The 26,091-nt window shown below is 44.9% G+C and overlaps 1 protein-coding gene across 2 annotated transcripts in view; it reads left to right on the top strand.

The window, feature by feature from the left end:
* Window positions 1-26,091, top strand: part of tnika (TRAF2 and NCK interacting kinase a) — a 69,122-nt gene that overhangs the window by 1,687 nt on the left and 41,344 nt on the right. For both annotated transcript variants that reach the window (XM_056591348.1, XM_056591349.1), the window contains exons 2-3: window positions 9,879-9,944; window positions 25,800-25,856. In XM_056591348.1, coding sequence (XP_056447323.1) covers window positions 9,879-9,944; window positions 25,800-25,856 — 123 coding nt within the window. The remainder of the gene's footprint in view (window positions 1-9,878; window positions 9,945-25,799; window positions 25,857-26,091) is intronic.

Here is a 26,091-nt window from a genome sequence, read left to right as displayed (position 1 = left end):
ATTCACATGTGAGTCCAAGTCATGACTCCATGAGGTATTTTCCAAGGAATACATTTCCAGATAAGGGTGTTTCGTTAGAAATTGGGACTAAAACCTGTTCAGACACGTCCTGTTGTTCCTCTTGTTCCTATACAATTCAAAGATAAGTTTTCTCTGAAGAAATTCGATGATAAGGTTCCTCTGAAAAAGATATTTTCTTAAATGATGTTTCATCTCTTAAGAACGTCCTTTTTTTAAACTACAGACTCTTTTTTTGAGTAGTCTTCCTTTTGGCGCGTATGTGTCAGTTTTGGGCCGAGTGTAAATCCATCACTTGCAATCTCAAAAAAAGTGAAATCCTGAGAAATGATGAACAATATGTGTCATTAGCATAGCATCCAATGGGATAACACATTCTTAATAGAAGCAATAAAAAAAATCGGTACTTCCGATTAAAAGCAAGGCAGTACTTATGAATCATGACTTTCCAGGAAGAAAGATGACCCTCCTTAAGATACATTTAGTGTAGCAGTTCAACCTGCTAGATATCAACTAGGTGGCTGAAACACTCCACCTAGGTGACTGTACTGGGCGCCTTGGACACCAGGACACCTTTTGTTGCATTTTGCTTCAGCCCAAGCTGGTGCTCTATGCTGCCATGTCAGATCTCCATGCTGGTGTGGGGTGATGCCTGGTTTAACCTGTTTGTCTGATCGTCCAATGCACCACAGGTGTTTAGCCCCAGAGTCTAATTAGTCGTACGAATTTGAGGTAAGGCTGCTTTAGCCAGTCTTCAACCACACCCACTCTACCAGTTTTCTTAAGGCCAGTTTACCGGTTCAACCAGCACGTAGTTTAGAATAACCATGAAAAATCTTAAGTCAATGCTTAATTGCTTGTTTCTTCAATCGTGTCATCAATAAAATCACACCCTATAACGATCTATTCTGCACATAAAAGATGCTGGCCAGTAGCCAGACTGTACCTCTCTTTTTTTATGAGGATGGTACTATGGACACTCCCTAAACCCCTCAACCCAGTTGTACACCCAGTTGGAGTGGACAGAAGACTTTTATTTAATTTTCTGAATCCCACCTTCTCACTGGGGGTGCCTCAATCTTAATCATCGCAACTTAAACTTTCTTCCTTAGTCAAATTTCATGAAACAAACGCAAGTGACGAGGATTTTTGTTCGTAGGATACTTTTGTGATTCTGGCCCCTGGTCCTTCCATCCTCCTCTTCCTTCCTGCTCTCTCTTTTTAATTGATCTATCCTGCATGCCTTTTTGTGTCGTTTTATCACATTATTTTTGTTGTCTTATTTGTGTGTGTGTGTGTGTGTGTGTGTGTGTTACGCTTGCTTAGAACCGACAAAGATGCAGTCTCGAAATAAACAGGGTCATAACGTATCCAAATTCCCAACCCCCAGTGTGACACACATACACGTGCACAGGCCGTAGCCTGACGGATAGTTAGTCTGCCACTTGACTGACTAGACAGGAAATGGGTCAGCTGGCTCTGACCGCACACACACTCACACAGACACGCAGACACACACAGACGTAGATCACTTAAACATAAAAAGTGGGAGCTATAATTACCGGAGGTGTTGATATATGAATGGTTACCACCAGTTCTGTGGCCCTCACAAACAAGCATATATTCCAGGGCTTTTCTTTTCCTGACATTGACCCATGTCACAAACCCACCTGCAGCACCTGTGCTGTGCTTTAGTGTGTGGTAGAGGCCATAGTCACACAGAGAAAGCACACACACTTGCAGCGGTCACAGGTATCAGCCGCCATGTCTCAGCCAATCAGCTGAGGAAAGCAACAGATGGGGAACCAGCAGGACACGCACGCACGCACGCACGCACGCACGCGCGCACACACACACACACACACACACACACACACACACACACACACACACACACACACACACACACACACACACACACACACACACACAGTCAATATGTCAGGTGTGAGGTGCAGAGATGTAAGAGAGATCGGGGGAGGTTGAAGCACATGGTGGTAGAGGTACGGAAAAATGATAAAAAGAGTGAGGTCATGCTTATTTCAGATAGCATAGAAGGCAAGATCATCGTCAATATCTCCCATAGAAGCAAGTAGTTAAAGAGACAGAAAGGCAGACATAGCCACACACCAAGACAGTGAAGAGAAATAAATATATGAGATTATGACAGATATAATGGAGGGTAAAATACTACTAAGAACATATGATAGGAGACTGCTGATTGGTTAAAAGAAAGTGGGGGATGTGACCAGCAGATAAACTAGTTTAATCCTCAGACACCCCCCTGGTCTCCTCCCCCCCATTGCCCCCATTTCTGCACTTCCTTCGCCCAGTAAACCCTGCATTCTTCGGCCCCTTTAGCATGGGCGTCATGGCAACAGGGCCAGCGAGCTGCCCCGGGACATACACAGTGCTAATTCATGAATGGGCGCTATACTGTATGACTGACATGTGGCCAAATGTCTGTCTCTCTCTCTCTCTCTGGACGGTTCCTTACTTAGTGAAATTACCCCGAAGGATCTAACACTTTACAATTAGTAACTAAACATTAATGTTTAGTTACTAACATTAATGTAATTACGAAGCATTAATTAACGCTTAATTGACAGTTAAATAATGGTCTATTTATCATTTACTTGTGGTGTTCATGTCAAAGACGGTTTTCATTTAAACATTAATTTAACCTTTATCCCAACCCTTAGGCTAATGCTATATAATAAGGCTATTAACTGCAATAAGTAATGTGCCTTTTTTAGTGTAAAGAGTTACTGAAGTGTCCTCAAGTGGCAGCCATAATAAAAGATGGTCAAATACTTTAATGTTAAGAGCAGGTGCTTCAATGCTTCCACTACAACAAGTTGTCATTCATGTCCACAATATGGTGCCCATATGCATGGAGGCTTAACCATGGTTGGACCAAGAATGCACAAAATAACAACCGTCCATTCATTGGTATCCAGTCCTCCTAATCTTCATAAAATAGATGGAAGTCGAGGCCTGGAGGTTACACAGAGTTTAGCGACATTTATGGACATCGCTGCACAGGCTCTCACACACACACACTCTCTTACACTTTCGTTCTTTGGCACTCTCTCCCAACCCACACACACACACGCATGCACGCAGGCAAGTTCCGACCTACTGTATTCAGAAGGATCAGCAGTATAAACAAGCGCATAGCAGGACCTTGCTGGTGGGAGTTCTAGGGTACTCGCCCCAGCAGGGCAGCGAGTCAACGGGTAACGGGAACGATTTTATTTTTGAGAAGCTCTTTATTCCCAACAGATTTCCGTTTTGTGGGGGAGGGTGATGGATATTGGGGAGGGTGAGAGATACATCTTTGCATGGGTGGATGGGAAGGAGGGATAACAGACTGAGAATGAGCTAATCTGAGTATACTGGAGGTTGACCAAGTCGTCCATTTAAAATGCTCAAATAATCAAATATCTAGTTTAATTTGACATGTGCCGTACAACCAATGCAATGCATGTTCAGTTCGTCATGCGTCATGTACTTTTGTTGTGGGTAAATGTCAACATCTTGCAACTGCAACAATGCTTCCAAACAGTTGCGGAGATAAAGGTTACTGAAATAACTCGTCAACGGCAGGGAGACGGGGTTGAAGGAGCAGGGAATGGATGTGATGGTCTTAAAAAGGCCTATGAAACTGTGTGTTTGTGCTGCAAGGTCTGTTAGGTGGAGCGGTTGAAGTGGTTTCATGGCATATGTGGAGGTGGAGGGCTACTGAGATCCCTCTAACATCGCCATTATCCTCTTCTCCACCTCTTTAGGGCCCCTTGTTTGATAAGCACCCTGTATCTCTCTCTCTCGCCGTCTCCCTCCCTCTCTCTGTGTCTCTTTTTCCCTCGATCTCTCATCTCAGTGAACTCGGACCTCACCCTACCTTACTGGGATGCCTGGGGAATAAGCGGGCTTGTTGTGGGGTCACCGTACATGTATCCTCGTGGATTTATTCATCATCACGTCGTATTAGATGTTAAGGCAGAGAGAATAGATCGATTCTAATTTTGCTGGAGATTAATTTGTGATTATGTCATATTCCAACAGACGACCAGTTTTTGTAATAATTTATGCCAGTCATGGTTATATTTAATGAAGTGGGTTGAAGAGAAACAAATATAGCCTTGTCTGACAGAGTGGAACGCCTATTCTGGGGCCAAAGAGAGATACTTTTAGAATGGCAACTTGGAGAAGTGGCTCAGGTTGTTTTCTTAGTAAAGTCTTTACAAGGACCACAAGCCTGAGATTCAGGCCGTGTCCATGCTATGCCAACTAAAAGAAAAAACACATATTTTTCTGTCAGTTTTGCACTTTGGCTCACAGTTCCACCACTGAAAATGGAACTTTTGGAAAATATCCCCCAATGTGGATGTATCAGGAAATGCTGGCATGAACTACTATGGGGAAATCGTTTCACAGCTTTTTGGAAAATTGCTGGACAAATTGTTAGCATGGACAGACCCATTCCTCAAAAAAACACGAAGTTCTTTTTAAACCTATCTGTCTCTGGACATGGCCCTGGCTTGTTTCTGTCGGGTTCCTACATCAGTTCAAAATGTACCATGCAAAATATCCCTCTCCAGTGGGCCAGCCAATCAATGCACATCTCTCACACGCACATCTCCAACTTTGCTCTCGATCAATCTCTCTCCCGATGTCAGTCCTTCACCATGGGCCTCAATTTGAACATCTAACACGCGCCTCTTTTGGCCGCTTTATGAGGGCTGCGTGCATCCCGGGAGATATCCAAAATAATCAACACCCTTGCTCCTTTTGTGTTGCACTAGGATTAATGTCACGTCTCGTTTTCAAAACAACTCAATCTTACTTTTCCTGCTAATCCCTAGGCTTCCTGTTATGTGCGTGTGTGTGTGTGCACATATGATCGTAAGGTCATGGGTTGACACACGCGCGCACACACACATAAGATCGTGAGGTAGTGGGTTGGAAAAGGTCATAGGTTGCTGAATGGCATGGGTCATAGGTTCTTAATCTCAAACTACAGGACTAGCCTGGCCAGCCTTCCAAGTCCAGGTTTAAGTCCTTTCCTAAGCTCTTCAACCATGGCAAAAAAAATGATGAACGATAGACATGACAACCAGTCGATGCATTTTTGATTTGACCATATACAGCATCATGTATCACACACACGCGCGCGTGCGTACTTCCTCTATGTCACATGACTACCACCACCTGACCTCCCTGGTGATTAGTGAATCATGTTGTGTGTGTGAAGAAACCCTTACAGAAGAAGTATAAGCCAATACACATGTAGTCACAAAACCCCCAACACACACCCCAGCACACACACGCACACACATACAGGCTTCTACCTGCTCACACGTGCACACACATTTACACATAAACCACACACAACAAGGTCAGGCTAACCCACAACTATACAGATGCATACACAACTCCTCGCACACAGATGCATTCTCACACATTACCCAGACCACATTGAGACACGTGCATACAAACAACCCCCCCATCCCCGCAAATGGTCCCTCACATTGGACCATATGCACATGCAGACGCATAACCTCCCCATCCCCTCCCTCCCTCACACACACACAGACCCTCATATACATACTTGCACACATGCAAACATTCATGCATGTGGACATACACAGGGGCTGAGCCGGTTAAGAAGCTCTTGAGTGAGTGGCCTATAAAATATGAATGATCTTGTGGTATATTTTTACCATCCAGCCTGAGGACGTGTATGAAATAGAGCAGCAGAGTGCTTTATTGCTGTCTCTTCCTCTCCTTCTCTCTCGCCCGCTCTCTGGCTCTGTCTCTTTCTCTGTGTCTCAATACAACTCAGTTCAAAGTGCAATTGGCTTTATGCGCATGGAAAACATACACACTTTGGATTGCCAAAGCAAGTGTGAAATAACAACGAAAACTACAAATGCACATACAATATATAGAATGATGAGTAAACGTTGCAACATGGCAATCAAATACAGCATAATCAAACCTATACAATTACAATCTATAACATTGGGCTTCTGCTGTAAAATATATTTGCTCTGGGGTACTCCTGACGTCTATTCAACTTCCACAACAAGTCATGGTGTTAATGTTTGTTATCTCGGCCGGCTGGCAGACGGCAATGTTGGCGTTCATGCGAGCTATGTCCCTCCTTCTTCACGCGACTAGACGCTTGTGGTTCATGCGGTCAAACTTGCGCGAGTAAATATTGCTTCAATTTCCGCTTCCTGTTGCCAGTCTCGCTGCTGTGTTGGCTCATTGCTGGACTTCATCCACCAGCATATATGGAGGTTTTTCCGTTACTTGTAATGTTTTCAAAATCTTTGTGGAAGTGTGTGTCTCTAATGCATTGGTACAGTTGGCAGGTGAAAGTGCAGCTCAGTTTCCACCTCATTGTGTGTGTAGTGGGTGCACTGCAGTGGGTGTCTGTCTTCCCTTTGTAGCCAGGTCTGCATGTGGCTAACTCTCTCGATGGCGAGTCGGTGCATAGTCAAGAATTTCCTTTTGTAAATGTTAGATCGTTCAAAGTGCTCAGGTATTCTGCCACTGTCTATTCTCTGTTTAGGGCCAAATAGCATTTTGCCCTAAACAGGACAGAATGTTTGATTTCTGGCTGCATGTGTTCTCTCTGTCTCTGTCTTATTTCACTGTCTTGCTCTCCGTCTCTTTCTCTCCCGGGCTCCTCCTCTCCTTCTCTCCTTCCTTTATCTCTCTTCTTTGTCTCTTCCTCTCATCTCCTTTTCACCTGTCTCACTCTCTTTCTGTCTCCGTCGTCCCTCTCTCCCTCCCTTATTCTCCTTAATGCTCTTCCTGCTCAGTTGGGCCTGGGTAGGGAAGGAGGGTGTGTGTGTGTGTGTGTGTGTGTGTGTGTGTGTGTGTGTGTGTGTGTGTGTGTGTGTGTGTGTGTGTGTGTGTGTGTGTGTGTGTGTGTGTGTGTGTGTGTGTGTGTGTGTGTGTGTGTGTGTGTGTGTGTGCAGTCCTGTCAGTGGCTGGGGCTTTGTTATGTCAAAGAGAGGGATAGAGAGAGTGAAAGGTTGGTAGGGACTCCTGATATGTATGCATTTGTGTGTTCTTAATAACTGGTGTATTTTATATTCATGCTTGATTTGTGAAATAGAAATGCTCACACACACAGGCCGCAAATAAAAGGGAATATGAAGGAGAGAAATTGAGTAGTATGGATGTTACCAGCTGCAAGGTAGAAAGAACCTCAGCTCTGAGAATGCTGCTCTGTGCAGTCATATACCGTATTCTGCAGCCTAACACCTTTCTCACACACACACACACACACACACACACACACACACACACACACACACACACACACACACACACACACACACACACACACACACACACACACACACACACACAGAGACACACACACACACAGAGAGAGAGAGCAATGAGCAGTATACGTGTACATATATTACATGATGTTCATATTTGTTTTCTATTTCAAAACGTGTAAGTGTGTTACTCTGTGCAATGCTGTGTGTCCTACTCTGAAAAGGAGAGGGGGGGAAAGAGTTGAATCACGACAGGAAAAGGAAGCAGAGTTAAAAAAAGAGTTATTTTAAGGATACAGCAGACTGCATTGATGAGAGAGAAAAGCAAACGGGGGAACAGAGACAGAAAGAAAGAGCAAGAGAGAAGGACAGAGGGATAGAATGGAATAGGTATGGAGAGACAAGGATGGAGATATAGATGAAGCGAAATCAAGGGTGAAAGATTGATATTATGAACAACAGTGCAGAGTGCAGTGAGAACAGTAATGAGAATGCAACTGAGACAGAGAGAGAGAGTATAAGATAGACCATTCATCTTTTTGTGATTCCCAAGAAGTCATAAGGCGATGTTTCAATGAGAAGGGAATTGTTCCAGAGCTCAGACTTGATATTGTGTTCGCTGCGGCGAGTCCCGGTTTATGACCCAAAAATCCTCTTCAACTTGTTCCATGAAGCCGTCCAACCACAGTGGCTGTGGTTGTGACCTTTTAGACAATGCAACATGAGCCTTCAGTTTCACCACAACACAACGTAATGGGCCTTGGCTTGGAATAGTTATCAGGTTATGCATTAGTAATAGTTATGCATTAGTAATAGTTATGCCGTTTTGCCCTGGTTCATGGTTGCTCCATCAAGTAAATGACTCACCACAAATAACTCCTCATGAGCACTAAGGCCCCGTCCACACGAAGCCGATTTCATGGCGAAACCGCAAAGGTCTTGTACGGTTCGGCCTTCCGTCCACACGAAGCCGGCGAATCCGCTGACCGAAACCGCAAACTTCTGAAACCAGCCTCGGAGGTGGTTTCAAATCTCTCCGGTTTCGTTTTGGTTTCGTGTGGACGCCTGAAACCGACTGAAACCGCAAACCATGACGTCATCGCCCCACCCCTCGACCTCCTAGCCAATGGCTCTTAAGCCCGCGGAGTCTCAGAAATCACAACAAAAAAGATTATGGCGGACTACAAGCTTGTAATCGTTCTGCAGCATATCATGTCCCTTGTTGGGTTGCTAAGCCATTATTTATTTAGAATCTAGTTCGCCATCGTAAAAGAGCTGTTTGTTTGTGTTGTTAGTGGTTCGGGGGGCAGCCTTTATGGGCATGCTCGCCTCTTCTTCTTCTGGATTTGTGTACCAGAAGCAGCGCCCCTTATGGGCCTGGCATGTGTACTACAGCGTTTCTACAGATCTATCCGGTTTCGCTTGGCTTCGTCTTTACGGAGATAATTCTAAACCGGATAGATCGAAACCGTAACGGTTTCGCCCGTTTCGGCTTCGTGTGGACGGGGCCTTTAGTCGTGATTCCAAACCGGTTCCGGGAGCTTTTCGTTTCTTGCACCTCCTTCTTTTGACAGTTTGATAATTAATTAGGTTTTATGACCTCAAATATAGCCTGGCCTGCTTACCCCTATGGCTCCCGAGGTGCACAGAGTTCAACCTCAAATCTATTATTTAGGGAAAAAATAATATTTCTAAATGAAGAATCTTTATGACATGTAATGGCGAAGAGATTAAACTATCTGACCTACTAACTATCCGTCGACAGGGAATTACCCTCTGCGCTGTGAGAGAGAGAGAGAGAGAGAGAGAGAGAGAGAGAGAGAGAGAGAGAGAGAGAGAGAGAGAGAGAGAGAGAGAGAGAGAGAGAGAGAGAGAGAGAGAGAGAGAGAGAGAGAGAGAGAGAGAGAGAGAGAGAGAGAGAGAGAGAGAGAGAGAGAGAGAGAGAGAGAGAGAGAGAGAGAGAGAGAGAGAGAGAGAGAGAGAATTTAGTTGAACAAGGAGCAAAGAGAAGAGAGCGGAGATTGGCAGCTTTTGTGGAGATTGCCCTTAGCAACACGACAGAAAGGAATGGAGAGGTGTTTGTGTGTGTTGAGGTCAGGTGGGGGGGGGGGGGGGATTGCTGAACCCTGCTCTAAGCAAGTGATGTGTGAAGAGTTCTCTGCTGGCGGTCGTAGCATCTGTTTACTCAGTTTTTCAGCAAGCCTGGCTGAAATTGTGTGCACCACCCAATGAGTGGTGGCTGAGGTTCCGCTTCAAGGCCCCTGGCTCGTACTCTCTGTGTCATCAATCAATTATTTTCCCTTTAGGCTCCAGATATTTGTACAGCGATGCGGTTCAAATTTGAGATTAGATTGAACTGTGAATGAGAAAATAAAAGAACAAATGAAGAATGGATGCATTAAATAGAGATTTGTGAGCCAGAATTTGTATTTTGATTTGTTATTTTGACAATCAAATATTCCTGAATAAATTGCTGTACGTTATTAAAAGGGAAAAACAACTTGAAAGATTGTTTGCTGATATTTTGTGTTGTGTTTACCTGTCTCCCTCTAGGATCCGGCTGGCATCTTTGACCTAGTGGAGCTGGTCGGAACAGGCACATATGGACAGGTGTACAAGGTGAGTCTGACATAGTGATTACTTATAAAACAGTTCGTGCCCTGAGGCTAGCACCGATTGGCCAACTGTCACATTCCCTCAGAAAATAATCTGACAGGTTGTTATTCTGATACCACTGATTAAATTCATGACATTAACGCCCCTGTGTGTGTGTGTGTGTGTGTGTGTGTGTGTGTGTGTGTGTGTGTGTGTGTGTGTGTGTGTGTGTGTGTGTGTGTGTGTGTGTGTGTGTGTGTGTGTGTGTGTGTGTGTGTGTGTGTGTGTATTTAATGGGTCTCTAGTACTCGCCTTATCTGTTGATGGTCACACAAGAAGTAGAATAGTTTGGGTTAGTTTATAGTTTGCAAAATGCGTGGTTGAAGCGCTCAAATACAATGTGAGCATCACTTAATGTCAGCATCTGCTTTCTAATTGACAGAAAAATAAGGCTACTATTGGCTGTATATGCTATAATGAACACTAATATTATAGAACATAATATAATACATCAATGAAATTAAACAGTGGCCTCCGTGCTGTCTTATGACGGAAGGTATTCACATCAGATCATGACAATGCATGCATCCATAGACAAACTGTAAAAGCGTGAGACTGATGAACATTTAAAATACATGCGTACGATGCGTTTCAGCATATAGAACAAATGCGGCACCATTCAATTCAGCAGAACAGCGAAAATGCACTCCTGAGTACCGACGGAGAGAATCATTTTCACCAGCGTGACTGCTCCGCAATGACAGCTGCTGTTGACGCAGAAGCCAGGCATTTAACTTTTTCCTGACATTGTGTATCCTTCTAGACTAAAATATGCTCTGCTCCAAAAAGAAAACGATTGGGTAGTGCCACTACCATTACACAAAGGAGTGACCAAACAAACAATAAGGCAAAACATAACAAATTAAAGAAAGAAGACAAAATAGATGTGGTATCCTTCATTTAGGACCCCACTCCTCCAATGCAATATCCCTCTGTTACACACACACAATTTTCCCGACAAGATGACCCGACCTTTAAAGATGATGCAGACTAAACATCTTTCTATCTCAGATTTGAATCATCATAGGACCGAGGTCACCCCTAGTGGAGATGCTGTGATTTTAACTTGCTCTCTTAAAGTCCAGAGGTGTGTGTGTGTGTGTGTGTGTGTGTGTGTGTGTGTGTGTGTGTGTGTGTGTGTGTGTGTGTGTGTGTGTGTGTGTGTGTGTGTGTGTGTGTGTGTGTGTGTGTGTGTGTGTGTGTGTGTGTGTGTGTGTGTGTGTGTGTGACATTAAGGGACATTAGCACCCCCTATTGCCCATTGACAATTACTTCAGGGAGGACGTTCCTCCCTCAGCCTCCATTGACTCCCATTCATTTCCCCGAAAGTGTTTGCGGCCGGTGAATAACATGGGGTTCAGTGGGAGAGAGGAGGAAAGTCCTCCTCTGAGTGGGTGTGACTAGCTAAGGGCTCTGGATCCCGCCCACGTCTATTCACGAATAGGCTGGAGCCCTGGTTGCGCTACGAACCAATAAGCAGGAGTCCTGGCTGGGGAGCAGCCCAGAGGGAGGGGCTATCCCCTCAAGTCTATGCTACGAGAACCAACAAACCCGCTCAGTCGAATGCCTCGTTTCCACCGAGCGGTGCGCTACTGTTCGTTGCTGTACAGTGCGGCTCTGTTCGCTTGAATTCATGTTTCCGTAGCCCGCGGCCGGGCTGCGGAGCCCGCGACGAGGGTTGACTTGATCTATAAATGAAGTCCCTCAATCTTAATTGGTTTAACACCATGACCAACATTCTGAAACATATATATTATAACATATTAACATCAACGTTTGCCTCAAACAATCTTAATCTTACAGCCTGTGAAATAATACACACTCCGTAGCCCGCGGCCGGGCTGCGGAGCACGCGACGAGGGTTGACTTGATCTATAAATAAGTCCCTCAATCTTAATTGGTTTAACACCATGACCAACATTCTGAAACATATATATTATAACATATTAACATCCACGTTTGCCTCAAACAATCTTAATCTTACAGCCTGTGAAATAATAATAATAATAACAATAATGGTAGACCCGATTTGACTAATGGCTTTGCATCCTTTCCTTCTGCCCTTGTAGTCCAAGACATGCTGCCCACCAGCTTTCAAAGTACAATGCTGCCACTGGTGGATTTGTATCAATTCACATTATCACATCCTGCTGTTTTGTAGTTCTCCAAAACACCCTGGAACAACTTGAGTGCCACATACTTATGCCACCATATGCCACTATCAGTGCAAGCAGGCCAATGGCAACGAAGCGCGCAGTCCTCCCTCCCTCACTTTAAAAACCACCAGCCGCCACTGGTGTGTACGCATTTGCGTGTTAGTGAGTGTGTGTGTGTGTGTGTGTGTATGCCTTTGTGTGCATTTGTATGTTCGTGTGTACAGGAGAGATCAGCAGAGAGCAGAGGAGAGAGTTATGTGCACATAGTTATTGCTGACACTGCTGTCTTGGTGAAAGTCATGGCTCATTTACTGGCTGACATTCAACCAGACCGCTTCCAGTGTACACGGACACAGCTACGACAAGAGATAGAGGGAGAGGGGGAGAGGGGGGGAGATGCCACCCTCTTCTGTTAGGCCTCTCGCCCTTTCTGTCAGCCCACAATGTCTCAGAGTAAACATTTAAACAAGCCTGGTGGTGCCAAACACTGTCCGTGGTGATAGCTGTCGGTGAAAAGTATTATCCCCAAATCAAAGCAGATTATCGAACTGCAATCATTGCTTTCAAAATCCTTTTGTTTTGTCTTTGAATCCCTGCGTTGATACCGCCTTGTAAATGTATTCTTATTTGAAACATTTCAAATGTTATAACTGTCCTTAACTTTGCTTAGATTTCTCTTCTGGGATTCATAAGGTTTCTTCTTATAGCTTATACTTTTCTAGAAATCGATTCATATTCAATACAACAGTTTCTTGAAATTGCTCTCCTGAGTTTTGTTATGGTTACATCAATAGCACCAATGCAATTGAACACATGCTGCTACACTCTACTAGATCCTTTTCATTGAACAGGGGTCTGACCTAAAGGTGTGTGTGTGTGTGTGTGTGTGTGTGTGTGTGTGTGTGTGTGTGTGTGTGTGTGTGTGTGTGTGTGTGTGTGTGTGTGTGTGTGTGTGTGTGTGTGTGTGTGTGTGTGTGTGTGTGTGTGTGTGTGTGTATTCATATGCGTGATTATGTGTGTTTGTAGCAGCATCAGCAAGGGCCTAGTGTTTCTACGGTGGTGGTTAATAGTCGACCCAGTAATGGACGTAATGCGTGTCTGCAGTAGAGCGTGTCTGGGAGCCGGAGATAACGTTTTTATCACCCGTTCACTCCTCCATCTAGTTAAATGATACGCATCTGCTTTCTCTCTCTCTCTCTCTCTCCCTCCCTGTCCCGCTCCCTCTCTCTCTTTCATACACACTCACCCTGACACACTAAATACACAGATCACACACACTATCGGTCAGGGAGAGTTGCTTTAAACTTTGCTGAGCTTTGTCCGTCAGGCTAACCTATAAAGCATGGAGTATAGTGATCGGGTTTAGTTTTTGTAACTGACTTGTATAGCTCAAGAAACTGCTGAATGAAAATGAAAAACTCAGTAATTTTGCAGAATGACATGCATACTGACCTTTGGGAATTTGGGAACATGGAGATTAGTGTTCTCCCGGTGGACGTCCCGACGGACGCACGGACCAATGTGTAGCATGTGTTGAACTCGGCAACAGGCCTAGGGAAGCCACAGTCTGTTGCCGGCGGGCCACTTGGTCACTGTGCTCGGTTGCTGGGATATACAAGCGTTACTCTTAACCACCATCGGGGGAGTCTCTGTATGTCCTTCAGTTTTCCCGAACTGAGCTTTCAGTCGATCGACCGCACACTTGGCGAGTGTATCGCTGGGAGCCCAAGGAAGTGTGGTGTTGAAAGGAAAGGTGTTTGAATGAGCGGCTCTCGAGAAAGCTGCGAGCAGCAATACGGGAGGCCAAGCAACGTGGCCGTGCTGAAAACCTTGAGTTAGCATGCTGCACTCAATCCGGGTGGGCCAACTGTTACCGTCTAATTCATTTTTAGCAAGTCGGAGATCTTTCATCGACAATTGCACCAGAAAATCCATAGGTCATCGTCAATCACTTGTCAACAGTGCAGCATTGTAAACTAGTTGTACATGGAACTGGAGTTAGTATGTATGTACCCTACCTGCCCCGATGCCCATTAGTCTAAGGGGGTTCCAGATTGACATGATCGCGTGCTGTACTGCACCATGTGTGCTGTGCAGGCAGGAACGTTTTCCCTTGTATTTTGTTGTATAGTTACATAACCTAGTTCTTCCTTTAAGCCCCACTGTGCGATGGTCACCTGTGTGTTTTACAATGTTAAAAGCGTATATTAGATGCAAGTTATCTGGGTTTTGCGATGCCTCTGTGCCCGACTTTAACTTGCTCTGCTACTGGTGTGTGTGTTTCTGTGTTGGTGTGTCGTATCTCTGGCTGTCGAGCATCCGATGTGCTTTGAGCAGAGGACGCAGAGAGGGAGGAGGAGGGGTGGGAGGAGAAGGGACCAATGTGTGTGTGTGTCTGGTGACAGAACACTTCCTCTCCTCTCTTCAGGCAAAGTGCTCTTCGCTCTCTTTAAATATTCACCACTTATACAACCCCCGTTCCCTCCACTCTCTGTTGTAAGCAAACACACGCCCTTCTCGCTCACTTGCACACACTCATTCAAAGTTACACACACACACACACACACACACACACACACACACACACACACACACACACACACACACACACACACACACACACACACACACACACACACACACACACACACACACACACACACACACACACACACACACACACACACACACACACACACACAGAGAGAGAGTATGCTCATGTAGGCACTCTTACGCATGCACATGCATGCACACAAACATTCCATCTCTGTCACTAACACTGCCTCTGAAACACGCCCACACAGGGATCTGACGGTGGGGGACTGTATAGGACTGTATGTATTTTGTCCTGCGAGTCATTTTTCGCACGGTTGGGTCGATCCGTATGAGCTCTCCCACTGGGAGAGCAGCCATCTAAAAAGGGCAGTAGTGTGTTCTTTCCGTTTACTGCCTCGGTGGCTGTGTGTGTGTGTGTGTGGGGGGGGGAAGCCTGTGTGTGCTTGTGTTGTTTGAGTGGTCCAGCTGGAGGGGGGGGGCGTGTAAGTGGGGGGGGAGGAAAGGTTGGCGTGTGTGTTCCCTTTTATCTTTGATGGGAACACCACAGCGGTGGATGTGACGTTGAGACAGAGCAGACACTTGGGGAGGGGATTCCATCATGACATCACAGCCACGCTGGCAGTAGACTTGTTACCATGGCGATGCCTTTGCTCTTCCCCACGCATGACGAGAGGCACAGAAGGGTAGAGGGGTTAAAAGAACAGCTTCGTCAACATTCCCCTTCTGTTTCCTTTCTCGTGCTTCATCTCTTCTCATCGTTACTACCTCTGGCTCTTTCTCTCTGTTTTGTCTGTCCTAAAATACTTTACCTGCAGTGTGATTTCCCTCCCTGCATATCTCTTCTCTTACCCTTTCTGCTCACACTCACAAAGTGAAGGTCGTCTGCAGGATTTATAAGAGGCATTGAGTATCTGCACACATACCCCTCAGTATGTGAGAATGTGTTCCCATAGCTAGTCTGCAGCACCGTGAATAAATACGATGCGGCTATACTGCTATATAATACTACTACTACTACTACTACTACAACTTCTAATACTTCGACCGTAATCACAATAATAATATATTGATTTCAATAGGCATGTACTTTTATTTTACAAAGTAGGCGAATGTGTGCAATCATCCAGTCCCTTGTCGTAGCCCTGCTTCCTCACAGCGCTTGTCAAGATTTCTTGTCATGCCAGCAAAGATCTGTTTCCATTTTGGTGTCACTTGTTTCTACCAGCTGGTAGCAGCTGGAATATTGTTCCGCTTTGTGGTCCCATCACAGTTCTCCCTTTGGCATAGCTGTGTGTGTGTTTGTGTGCGTGGGTGGGTGGGTGGTAGATCTCTCTGGTGACAATCAGGTGTACTTTCAAGCAAAGGGAGCCACTTCTGCCATTACCTCTTTACCTTGAAAACCCCGTGGATTGTTTCTCATTGTCACGGTGGGAGTATTTGAAAGAGTGGAAAACTCAAGGAGGCATTAGCATCTGTTGTGTGTGTGTGTGTGGTTGAGGGCCTGTTTAAGCAGCCTCACCTGGCCTGAGTCAGACTCATTTGACTTCTTGGGGGGCCTTTCTCAATACCAAGAATGCAAAGAATGGACCTGTGTTCTTGAGGAGAACACACTTGCTTTTCGTACTGGGAAGAATGTAATGAAAAGGTCTCAAGCATGCAAATCGCTGTCTGAGACGATGCGTTCATGCTGGTGTTGCACACAGCAAAGAGGCCTTCTGAAACACCAGGCTTTATCACCCAAAAACAATTAAAGCTCTGCTGATGCTCCCCAACTGTACACAAAAAACGTGATCTCTATTTATAATAAATATAATACACACAGCCCCCTTTCATACTGCTTCTGTAGTTTATTTAATCACTTTTGTTTAGCAGGCCTGCATTTCCTTCGTTGCCTTCTCCGTTAGCTGTATTGGTCTGTGAGCGATAGTGTCCGGCTGGCTGGCCAGTAACGTTGACGCATGTTTCAGATTCGCCATCAATTCCTCTACATCAAATATTCAAAATTTACACAGTTGATGCCTGGCATTAAAACATGATGAGATGGAATTTTGTCATTGCTTGAAAATAAATAAATAAATAGTTCCTTTGTAGGTCTGTGCAGCTGCTTGTCGCTCCTTGCCCACATTCTGAAAAGAGTACTGGCAACGGGCTGCCAAGTTCACGCGAGGTGCCTTGTTTAAATAGGCACGTAGAGAACGCCCATTTTCTAATTACAGAGCACGGATCACTTGCTCTGTAAGAACTCAACATTAAACCGATTTACTCATCAACTACCTTTGTCCTGTTGTCTGAGAAGCCCAGTAAATCCACCTAGATTGCGTGTGGTAGCCAACTGCTCTATTTGAGTTTTTTAAATAAAGCAGAAAATCCTAGTGCCCATTGCTAACCGATTAGCATCAATTCTATACATTGCAAATTAATGTAAAGGACAGATGCCACTGTTAGTTGAGGACACCTTTTCCCTGACCTCACCCCGTCCCTGCCAGATTCCTGTCGGACCCCCACGACTGACTGATCAAAGAGTTAGGCCCAATCCCATTTCTACCCCTTACCCCTTCCCCTTACCCCTCCCCCTTGTTTTGAAGGGGTATATGGGAAGGGGAAAAAGGTAGAAATGGGATTGGGCCTTAATGTGATGACAGCATTTCCCTGCCCTCAACCCCATTCCTGCTAGATCACTGTCTCTGACCCGCACCATTAGCTGATCAAAGAGTTAATATGATGACAGCTTTTAACCTGACCTCGTCCCCATCCCTGCCAGATCACTGTCTCTGACCCGCACTTTTAGCAGATCAAAGGGTTAATATGTTGACATCTTTGCCCTGTCCTCCTCATCGCCCTCCCTGCAGGATCCCTGTCTCTGACCCCCCACTGTTGGTTTATCAGACAGTACATACATTTTGTACTCATCCTGTTATCATCCCCTTTCCTACAAACATTTGTCCCTAACCCCCCACTGTTCTTGCGGAATCGATCAAACAGTTAGATGGTCTCACCGTCGTCCGGTCAACTAGCACATACACTCTGCGACTGCATGAGAGGAAACAACTCTCCCGACCAGCAGGTGGCGGTAGTCTGTATTCGACAATTAAAAAAGGGACACCGGAAGATCTAGCACTGCAGGTATATACAAACATGAAACAAAGTTGCAAATGACACACAGTTGAAAGATTTCACAACATACTTTTTTGTGAGCGCCCGGTTGACGAAGTCGTTCGCTGCTTTGTCCAACCCGTTTCTCTTATTGTGAAACGATTTCCTTGAGCTGTACAGCCAATCAGAGTGCTTACTCTATCTATATCAACATGCTGAATCAGACCGAAACACTGCAACACAACGCAAGGCACAAGGGCCCACTAGTGCCAACTGTGCAGGATATGCTGCAGACCCTAGGGCCACAGACGCTCACAGTTGGTCTGTTGTGCGAGGGGTTTCAAGCACGACACAGCTACTGTAGTATTTCACTTTGCCACAGCCAAACTGGCTACAACGTCAGAGAAATTGCTTGAGTAATTACGATGAGCAACCAATAACGTCCGCACGCGCGCGCACACGCGCGCGCACACACGTACACACACACACACACCTGGCAGCAGCATTCATTAGCCTACTTCCTCGCTCTCTTGGCTTCCCCAAGGCCACATGCCCCAGTTACCCAGAATGCACTCCTTTCACCCAGACTAGGGTCAATTAGCCGCCATGGCTGTAGTCGATAACAATCTCTTTCTCTCTCTATCTATCTCTAATTGACAGTGCAGTCCGTAAATAGCTTTTTAGCCACATTCTTATTTTTCTCTGGTCCTCCCCAGGGTGTGATCATCAATAGTCGATAGCGAACCCTGCATTGTTTGCTCCTCTATCCTCCCATGCCCTTTGCCCTCCTCTTCTCTCCGTTTCTCTTATGGTTTCCTGTATCCTGCGTTTGTTGTTGTTCTGACCTGCGGCTAAACCCCTGTTCTCATCGTTCAAAAACAGCTTTAGGTTCCATAGCAGCCTCTGTTGCTACGCAGACCATGCCAAGTCCACATGACTCTTATTTGTGTCCTACTGTACACGGTTTGACTTGTTTTCTGTATTGTTGGGCATTGTCACGAGTGGTTAAAAAAATCTTTAGGGATGTCATCATTGTTGCTTTTTGTGGTTAGTATGCGTGCATGGATAGATAATCAATTTCACAGAACTTCTCTGTTGTTGTGATGGCAAGGTTATACAGATAATAAGATTAGTCTCTGGATGGTCAAGAGTATTGGTCATCTACTATTATCAGATAATCTACAGACCAACAACTCACACTTGACTCGGCACTAGAAACCTTGCCTCCCTTTGAAACTGCCCGGATGTAAGCTGCTAAACGAATGCAAACGTAAACGATTTTGTGTCCCTCTGACTCTTTCTCCTTTATTTGTCCCTCCCATTGCCCTCCTTCTATGCTGTAATCCTGCTGTCGTTCATTTTTAACCTTTCACCCGCTGAGCTGTCAGAGGCTGGTGTTAAAATTCAGCAGCTGTCGCTTTGTTCCTCACCTCAACATTATTTCGTGCACTTTCTTTTTACATATCGCTCACCTTTTCAACTGCTCGTGCAAAGTAGCGCAAATGTTACTGCGTCACACGTCTCTTGTTTTGGGTGATGGGGTAGCCTGCTAGTGTCATAAACAAGGGTACAGTTAGAACGTTTTTGTAGTTATTTAGACATTTAGAGTAACTTCGTAAGTGGTTGGAGGCACGAACACAAACACTTCTGTCCCCATATATACAAACAATTTTGACATTTGATAACAACCAAGCATTTATTATAAAAACAGTTTTTTACGGTTTTATATCCCTCTGCGTGTCCAGGCAGGTAGGTGTGGCTGTGTGTGTGTGTGTGTGTGTGCGTGTGTGTGTGTGTGTCATGTACATGCAAGTGCGTTTGTTATGGTGCTGCACAACACTTAATCTTTCTATGAGCCTTGAGCTTCTAGATCATTCAGGGTGAAATCAACACGCAGTGGTGTCTGTCTGTCTGTCTGTCTGTCTGTCTGTCTGTCTGTCTGTCTGTCTGTCTGTCTGTCTGTCTGTCTGTCTGTCTGTCTGTCTGTCTGTCTCACTGCCTGTCTGCCTGTCTCACTGCCTGTCTGCCTGTCTCACTGCCTGTCTGCCTGTCTCACTGCCTGTGCCTGTCTCACTGCCTGTCTGCCTGTCTCACTGTCTCCCTACTTCCTACTGCCATGACTCTGTCTCTTCCGGCCCGTGACTATGTCTCTATCCATAACACCGGGTTTCCTTTTAACCCGGATCCCCCCCCCCCACCCCCCAAACCCCGGGGCCGTTGTATATTTCCAGGGCAGTATGGTGGACGATTGGAATAGAAGTCTTTGTCAGTTGTATTTACTGCCTGGCTGAGTCCATATCAACACCATGCACAAGGCTGTGTGTGCGTGTGTGCTTTTGTGTGCACGTGAGTGTTCCGATTAGAGTGTTTGCAATTATCTATGGGTGTGATGTTTCTGTGTGACTGTGACTTGTCTGTTTTTGTCTTAGTGTGGGCCATTGACTTTGTATGTGTGAGAAAGAGAGAGCTAGAGAAGGAGAGTTGAAAAGAGAGGGCTATATATATATATATATATATATATATATATACATATATATATATATATATATATACATATATATACATATATATACACATACATACATACATACATACATACACCGGGTGATTGCTTGTGTTTGGTCTCCGGTGGAGTGTGTCTGTGTGTATTGCCTTCTTATTGTCCGATGTGTTTGGGAGTAGAAGTGTGTGACTGTGAGTGCGAACTCTGATAGGAAGCTGCCGCAGCTGTTGATGTCGCCCGCAATGTTTTTCAAAGCGTTCATCATCTAGTAATCATCATCTAGTAGAGTCATGTCTGTGCATGCTTGCAGTGTCTGTAACAAAACAAGTTCCCATGCTTAGGCTGTTCTCTTCTCAACCAATATGTTCGTGTTTGTGTGTGTCTTTAAGTCCTGCCCAGTGTACACTGCCAGACCAAAGATGTTGCTAGGCTGCAACAGGAAGTGTCCGGTACATTTCTCCTACAGGGTTGAATGGTGTTTGTGGAAAGAGAGAGTGTCCGGGAGCCTATTGTTTGTTGTTAGGGACAGCCAGACAGATAGGGTTTGGGTCCGTATAAATGAAAGACAGACAGACAGACAGACAGACCAGCAGAAAGGTTACACAGCAAAGCACACAAGACCAACGCATAGATAGTCCGGAAAGCAGACAGACAGACAGACAGACGGTGAGATAGACCCGCAGAAAGGTTGGACCAACAGACAGCCAGACACGGGTTCACAGACAGACAGTCCAAACAGCCAGGCAGAACAGCAGAAAGGTTACACAGACAAACGGACAGACGGACAGACTGCGAGGTAGACCAGCAGAAAGGTTGGACCAAAAGACGGCAAGACGGACAGACAGACGGACAGACGGACAGACGGACAGACGGACAGAGACCCGGCCATGGCGGTGCACAGCTCTCAGGACCCGGCCACTACTGCTGCCAGCCACTCATGATGGAGAGACGTGTCCCTCCACAGCCACAGGCTCACAATCCCCAGTATTGTGCCCCATATAGGGGCTGATGAATGATGGCATGAGAGCAAGGTAGAGGATGAGGGAAAAGCAAGCAAGCGAGGGAGAGAGACGCCGTAAGAGGGATAGAGAGAGAGAGAGAGAAGAGGAGGGATCCTTGTTTCTCCATACTGTTGTCCCTTTGCATTCTTACATGGTGTTGGCAGCACTAATTCATCACTATTACGCCCGACGCTAATGAATGAAAAAAATGCTCTCCCAGACAGCCTGTCTCCTCCGGGGAGCTGCATATTAAACGCTTTTGAAATCCGCGACGGATGACGGGAGATGGGTTAGAGCGGGTTTCTTACTGAAAGTATTCTTGGTCAAATGGGGATGGCAGATTGTCAAGAAATACTCACTTGAATAACCCCCATAACTGTTTTAGTATTGGGCTCTGCAAATATGAGTTGTTGAGCACTGCAATTTTTTAATCGAAGTCTCAAGGCAATTCATACTCGCTTTCTTAGTCTGCAATTGCTATGATTACAAGTGCACTGTAAATAATTGAGTGCATACACTGCATTTATCTTGCTTCCTAGATTTCAGCACACACTTGGAAGGCTTGTGTGTTTCCTATACTAGTACTACTAAAATATGCTAAACTAACAAACTTTCCCATTAGCGCATAGACCTGTCATCTCCTCAGGCATATTCGTTCGCAGTTAATCTAGCTTGCTAGATTCAAAAAACATGGCAAAGGGGTTTAAGTTTAGACTGTGATTGTTGTTGTAGATGCATGGCCGTGGATAATTGACCCATTATCGTCAATCTACCAATTAGTGTGGATCAATGTTATAACTTTGCTGTGTGTGTGTTCTTGTGGTGTAAACATTTGCGTGTGTGTGTGTGTGTGTGTGTGTGTGTGTGTGTGTGGGTGTGTGGTGTGTTTGGTGTGTTTGGTGTGTTTTGTTGGTGTGTTAGGAGGCTGAGCTGTGAGGTGAAAGAGAGTGACTATAAAGAGACACTGGAAGAGAGACTATAAGAGACACTGGGAGAGGGATGGGCAGAGAGACTATAAAGAGACACTGGAAGAGAGACTATAAGAGACACTGGGAGAGGGATGGGGAGAGAGACTATAAAGAGACACTGGGAGAGAGACTATAAGAGACACTGGGAGAGGGATGGGGAGAGAGACTATAAAGAGACACTGGGAGAGAGACTATAAGAGACACTGGGAGAGGAATTAGTGAGAGGAGAGTTTAAGAGATATTGGAGCGAGAGATGGGGGGGATGAGATATGGAGAGAGAGAAATAATGATATATATATATATATGTACAGAGATAAAGAGATACAGTGTAGAGAGAACATAGGGATAGATATATTTATAGAGATAAAAAGACGAAGAATATATGACGTATAGCAAGAAATGGAGGAAAAAGAAAAGAGAGAGAGATGTAACTGTGAAGGCGGTCTGAGCCTGTGGTAGCACTTTAGGTTCTCTAGGCGAAATCTGTTATGTATGAATTTATGTATCGTATTAATTCATTTTTTTATTCATTCTTAACTGGAGTCCGAATTGCTTTAATATATAGCTATTTTCCCCATGAATAAGTCTGTTAGGCTACAAAGCTCGAAGTCCACGCCAAAGGGAGTCACCTTCTCTCGAAGAATCCGCTCATGACCTGCCTGAAACAGCTTGCTGGCAGTCGTCCTTTATAGGGATTTTGTTAAATCAAGAATACCTGGAAGTGCAGAAGCCCTCAAACAAAGCTAGTTCATTTTAATCCAACCAAGCAAGGTTGATTTTAAAATGAAGCATTTTATTTTTTTTAATCCAGCATATTAGGATAAAGCAGTTTAATTAGTAAAACTCTGGTATCTTTGTCAGTCCCCATGGAAACTACATTGGGTTGTAAGACATGGAGGTAACTGCCTATTATGTTCCTCCCACGCGGCCCACTTATTGCATCCATGGTCGTAAGATACATTCATAGACCTATAATTATCGCTTTGTACCGCTCAGTCATCTCGATAGCAACCCTACAAGCCAAAGTTGACTTGCATCACGGTACATGAATAGAGGTGGTTTTCAGTTGTAGTGCTACCGTTTAGTTTTGGCTACCAAGCGGGTGAGAGCCGACCTTTTAATTAAGAAAGTTTTCCAAACATTGATGTATTGAAGAATGCAAACCCACTTATCATAATCCTCCTAATCCATTAACCTGCCATTCACTTCACTATGTTACTGTCTGTGCTGCGGTTGATGTCCGTGTCTGAGAGATTGTTAAGCTTCTGGGACCCTGGTAGTACATCGCCATTGTGTATAGGTGTTACAGTAAAACACCACAGTGGATTTGTGGAGCGCCGTGGATATCCATGTTCGAGAGAGCTAAGCCAAGCAAGTTGGCTGTTGCCTACAGCTGATTAACCAAAACTTTGACTCGATTGAGGATCTTAGTTGACAGCTTCAGTTTGGACCAAAGACGGCTCAGAAAAAGCATTTTCTATGTACAGGTTATTGATGCTACCCACTGCAAACTTTCCCCTTGACACATGGGAGGTGAATGAAGATTAGACGATAAAAACATTTTTCAGGACAATTCCCTCCACGTCCTTCTGCAATATACTCCTTCAAGTGAACTATGAGATGCACATTTGAAAGTTGTAAAAAAATCAGCCTCGGTGGTAACGGGAGACTGATACTGCCTGCAACTATATTTTAGATTTATGATATGATTTGAGACTGATGTTTAAGTCATAAGCAGGTCAATCCACTGCACTAAGGTTGTTTGATATCATCCTTGTTCCAATATAATTGAGATTCATTCACCCGTCACCCTTTTTAATTGACTTTTTCTAACTATCAGTCCATCACTCTCTCTCTGCTCTCTTCACCTGGCTAAGCCTGGCTTATTTAGCTCTCCTTCTCGATCACTTACACATACGACTTCAGTCTCGCTCTCCCACTGACTCGCTTTCTCTACCATTGCTTTCCTAAGCCTTGTATCTGTCGGTCTCCTCCTCGCTTAATTCTACTGCACTACTTCACTCCACTTCCATTCTCCTCGCCCTCTCAGTGTTGGTTGGAGTTTTGTTTAGAGAGACTTTTTCTCACAATGCCAGTAGTGGAGAAATTAGGTGTGTGTGTGTGTGTGTGTGTGTGTGTGTGTGTGTGTGTGTGTGTGTTTCTATTTGAACTTCATGAAAGCAGGGTTTTGAGGACCATAAGTACCAGTGTTTGGGCACTAATGCCTTTGTTGCTCTCCCTCAAAGACCCTCCTTGTGCTGGTGGAATTGGGGCAGTCTGACTGATCCTAATAAGAAATCCCTTCTCAATTTCCACCACAGTGTGACAACACTGTCTGTCTGTCTGTCTGTCTGTCTGTCTGTCTGTCTGTCTGTCTGTCTGTCTGTCTGTCTGTCTGTCTGTCTGTCTGTCTGTCTGTCTGTCTGTCTGTCTGTCTGTCTGTCTGTCTGTCTGTCTGTCTGTCTGTCTGTCTGTCTGTCTGTCTGTCTGTCTTATACACGACAAGACCAGATAGAAATATCAAATGTAATAAATTGAGTTAAAAAACATAGCGCTAGTTAATGTATCGTCATTCCATGTGAGATACTTACAATGCAAGGCCATGCAGCGTCTTAAATCTGCGAGAGGCGGTGCAGTGAATTACTGTTTGACCTACAAGAATATCTCAACAGATTACAGATCAATCTTTTTCAAAACATTTTGCCATCATGCCAATCGCTAAAGGATCACGGGAAATATGTGTTTATATTCGGTTCACATTTCTGAGCTCCACATCACAATGGAAGTGCACCCATGACTCACTTCATAGATATCCGTCACAGCATAGAGACACACGACGTGTGGGCATCGCTCCGAGCCCTATCTCCTAGAATGGTAGCAGCTTGTTCAGAGCCAGTGTCGGGCCACAGTTCTCATTATTATCACAATGTTCCTTTGACCAAAGCCCTCCGGGGCCCCCATAGGCGTGGGGGCCCCTAATACCATCTGGTTCACTACAAACCCCCGCCATTCCTGCCCCAATTCGTTAAGCATGTTGTTGTGTGTAGTTGTTGACACGTACTTTCCATCGCATGTGTTATGGGTGTGACTTTGTAACAAAGGCGCAATGAGTATTTAATACGCAGGGCTGTGATATGCTAATCAGTCTGATGGAGACAGGGGCAGACAACAGCAGAGTCAGAGGTTCAGCGTCGATAGCCTTGTTAGCTTGATCAGCTAATCAAGGCAACAGATGCTCTGTTCTACTCTCACCACGAGGGGCCCTCCACTCCCATTGCCCTCTAGTATTACTTCAGGCTTCCTCTCTGCCTATATCTATATAATATACTCATAGTAAGTGTGTCTATCATTTGTGAGTATGTACGTATACAATGTAAGCCAATACAATCAACCACTTTAGTACTGTGCAACTGTCGTATGCTATTTTGTTTTTATGTTTAGTATTGTACTTTTTTTGGGTTATTCGTTACGTTCATGACACCTAGTTGATTTCCCAGAATAACCTATATATATTTTCTCTATCTCCCTCTCACCCTCTCCAGGGTCGCCATGTCAAGACAGGACAGCTGGCAGCCATCAAGCTCATGGACGTCACAGGGGTAAGGTGCACACACAGACTGACAGACAGACAGAGATCGAAGCAGCTATTCATCGAAGCACATGCAAAAAATAAAACACACAATCACACAGATAAGACAACACACAAACATCACATTCACATACAGGCACACCTACTCGTACACTCTTTGGGTAATAAAAAGAATCATGCACAAGCACGCACAAAGTGCGTGTGCACGCACGCAATCACGATGAAAGGATATTTAACTTATTCAC

The sequence above is a fragment of the Gadus chalcogrammus genome, chromosome 5 (genome assembly GCF_026213295.1).
Source record: "Gadus chalcogrammus isolate NIFS_2021 chromosome 5, NIFS_Gcha_1.0, whole genome shotgun sequence".
Classification (NCBI taxonomy): Eukaryota; Metazoa; Chordata; class Actinopteri; order Gadiformes; family Gadidae; genus Gadus; species Gadus chalcogrammus.
Note: the sequence above shows the minus strand (reverse complement) of the source record. Positions and strands in the feature narration are given on the sequence as shown.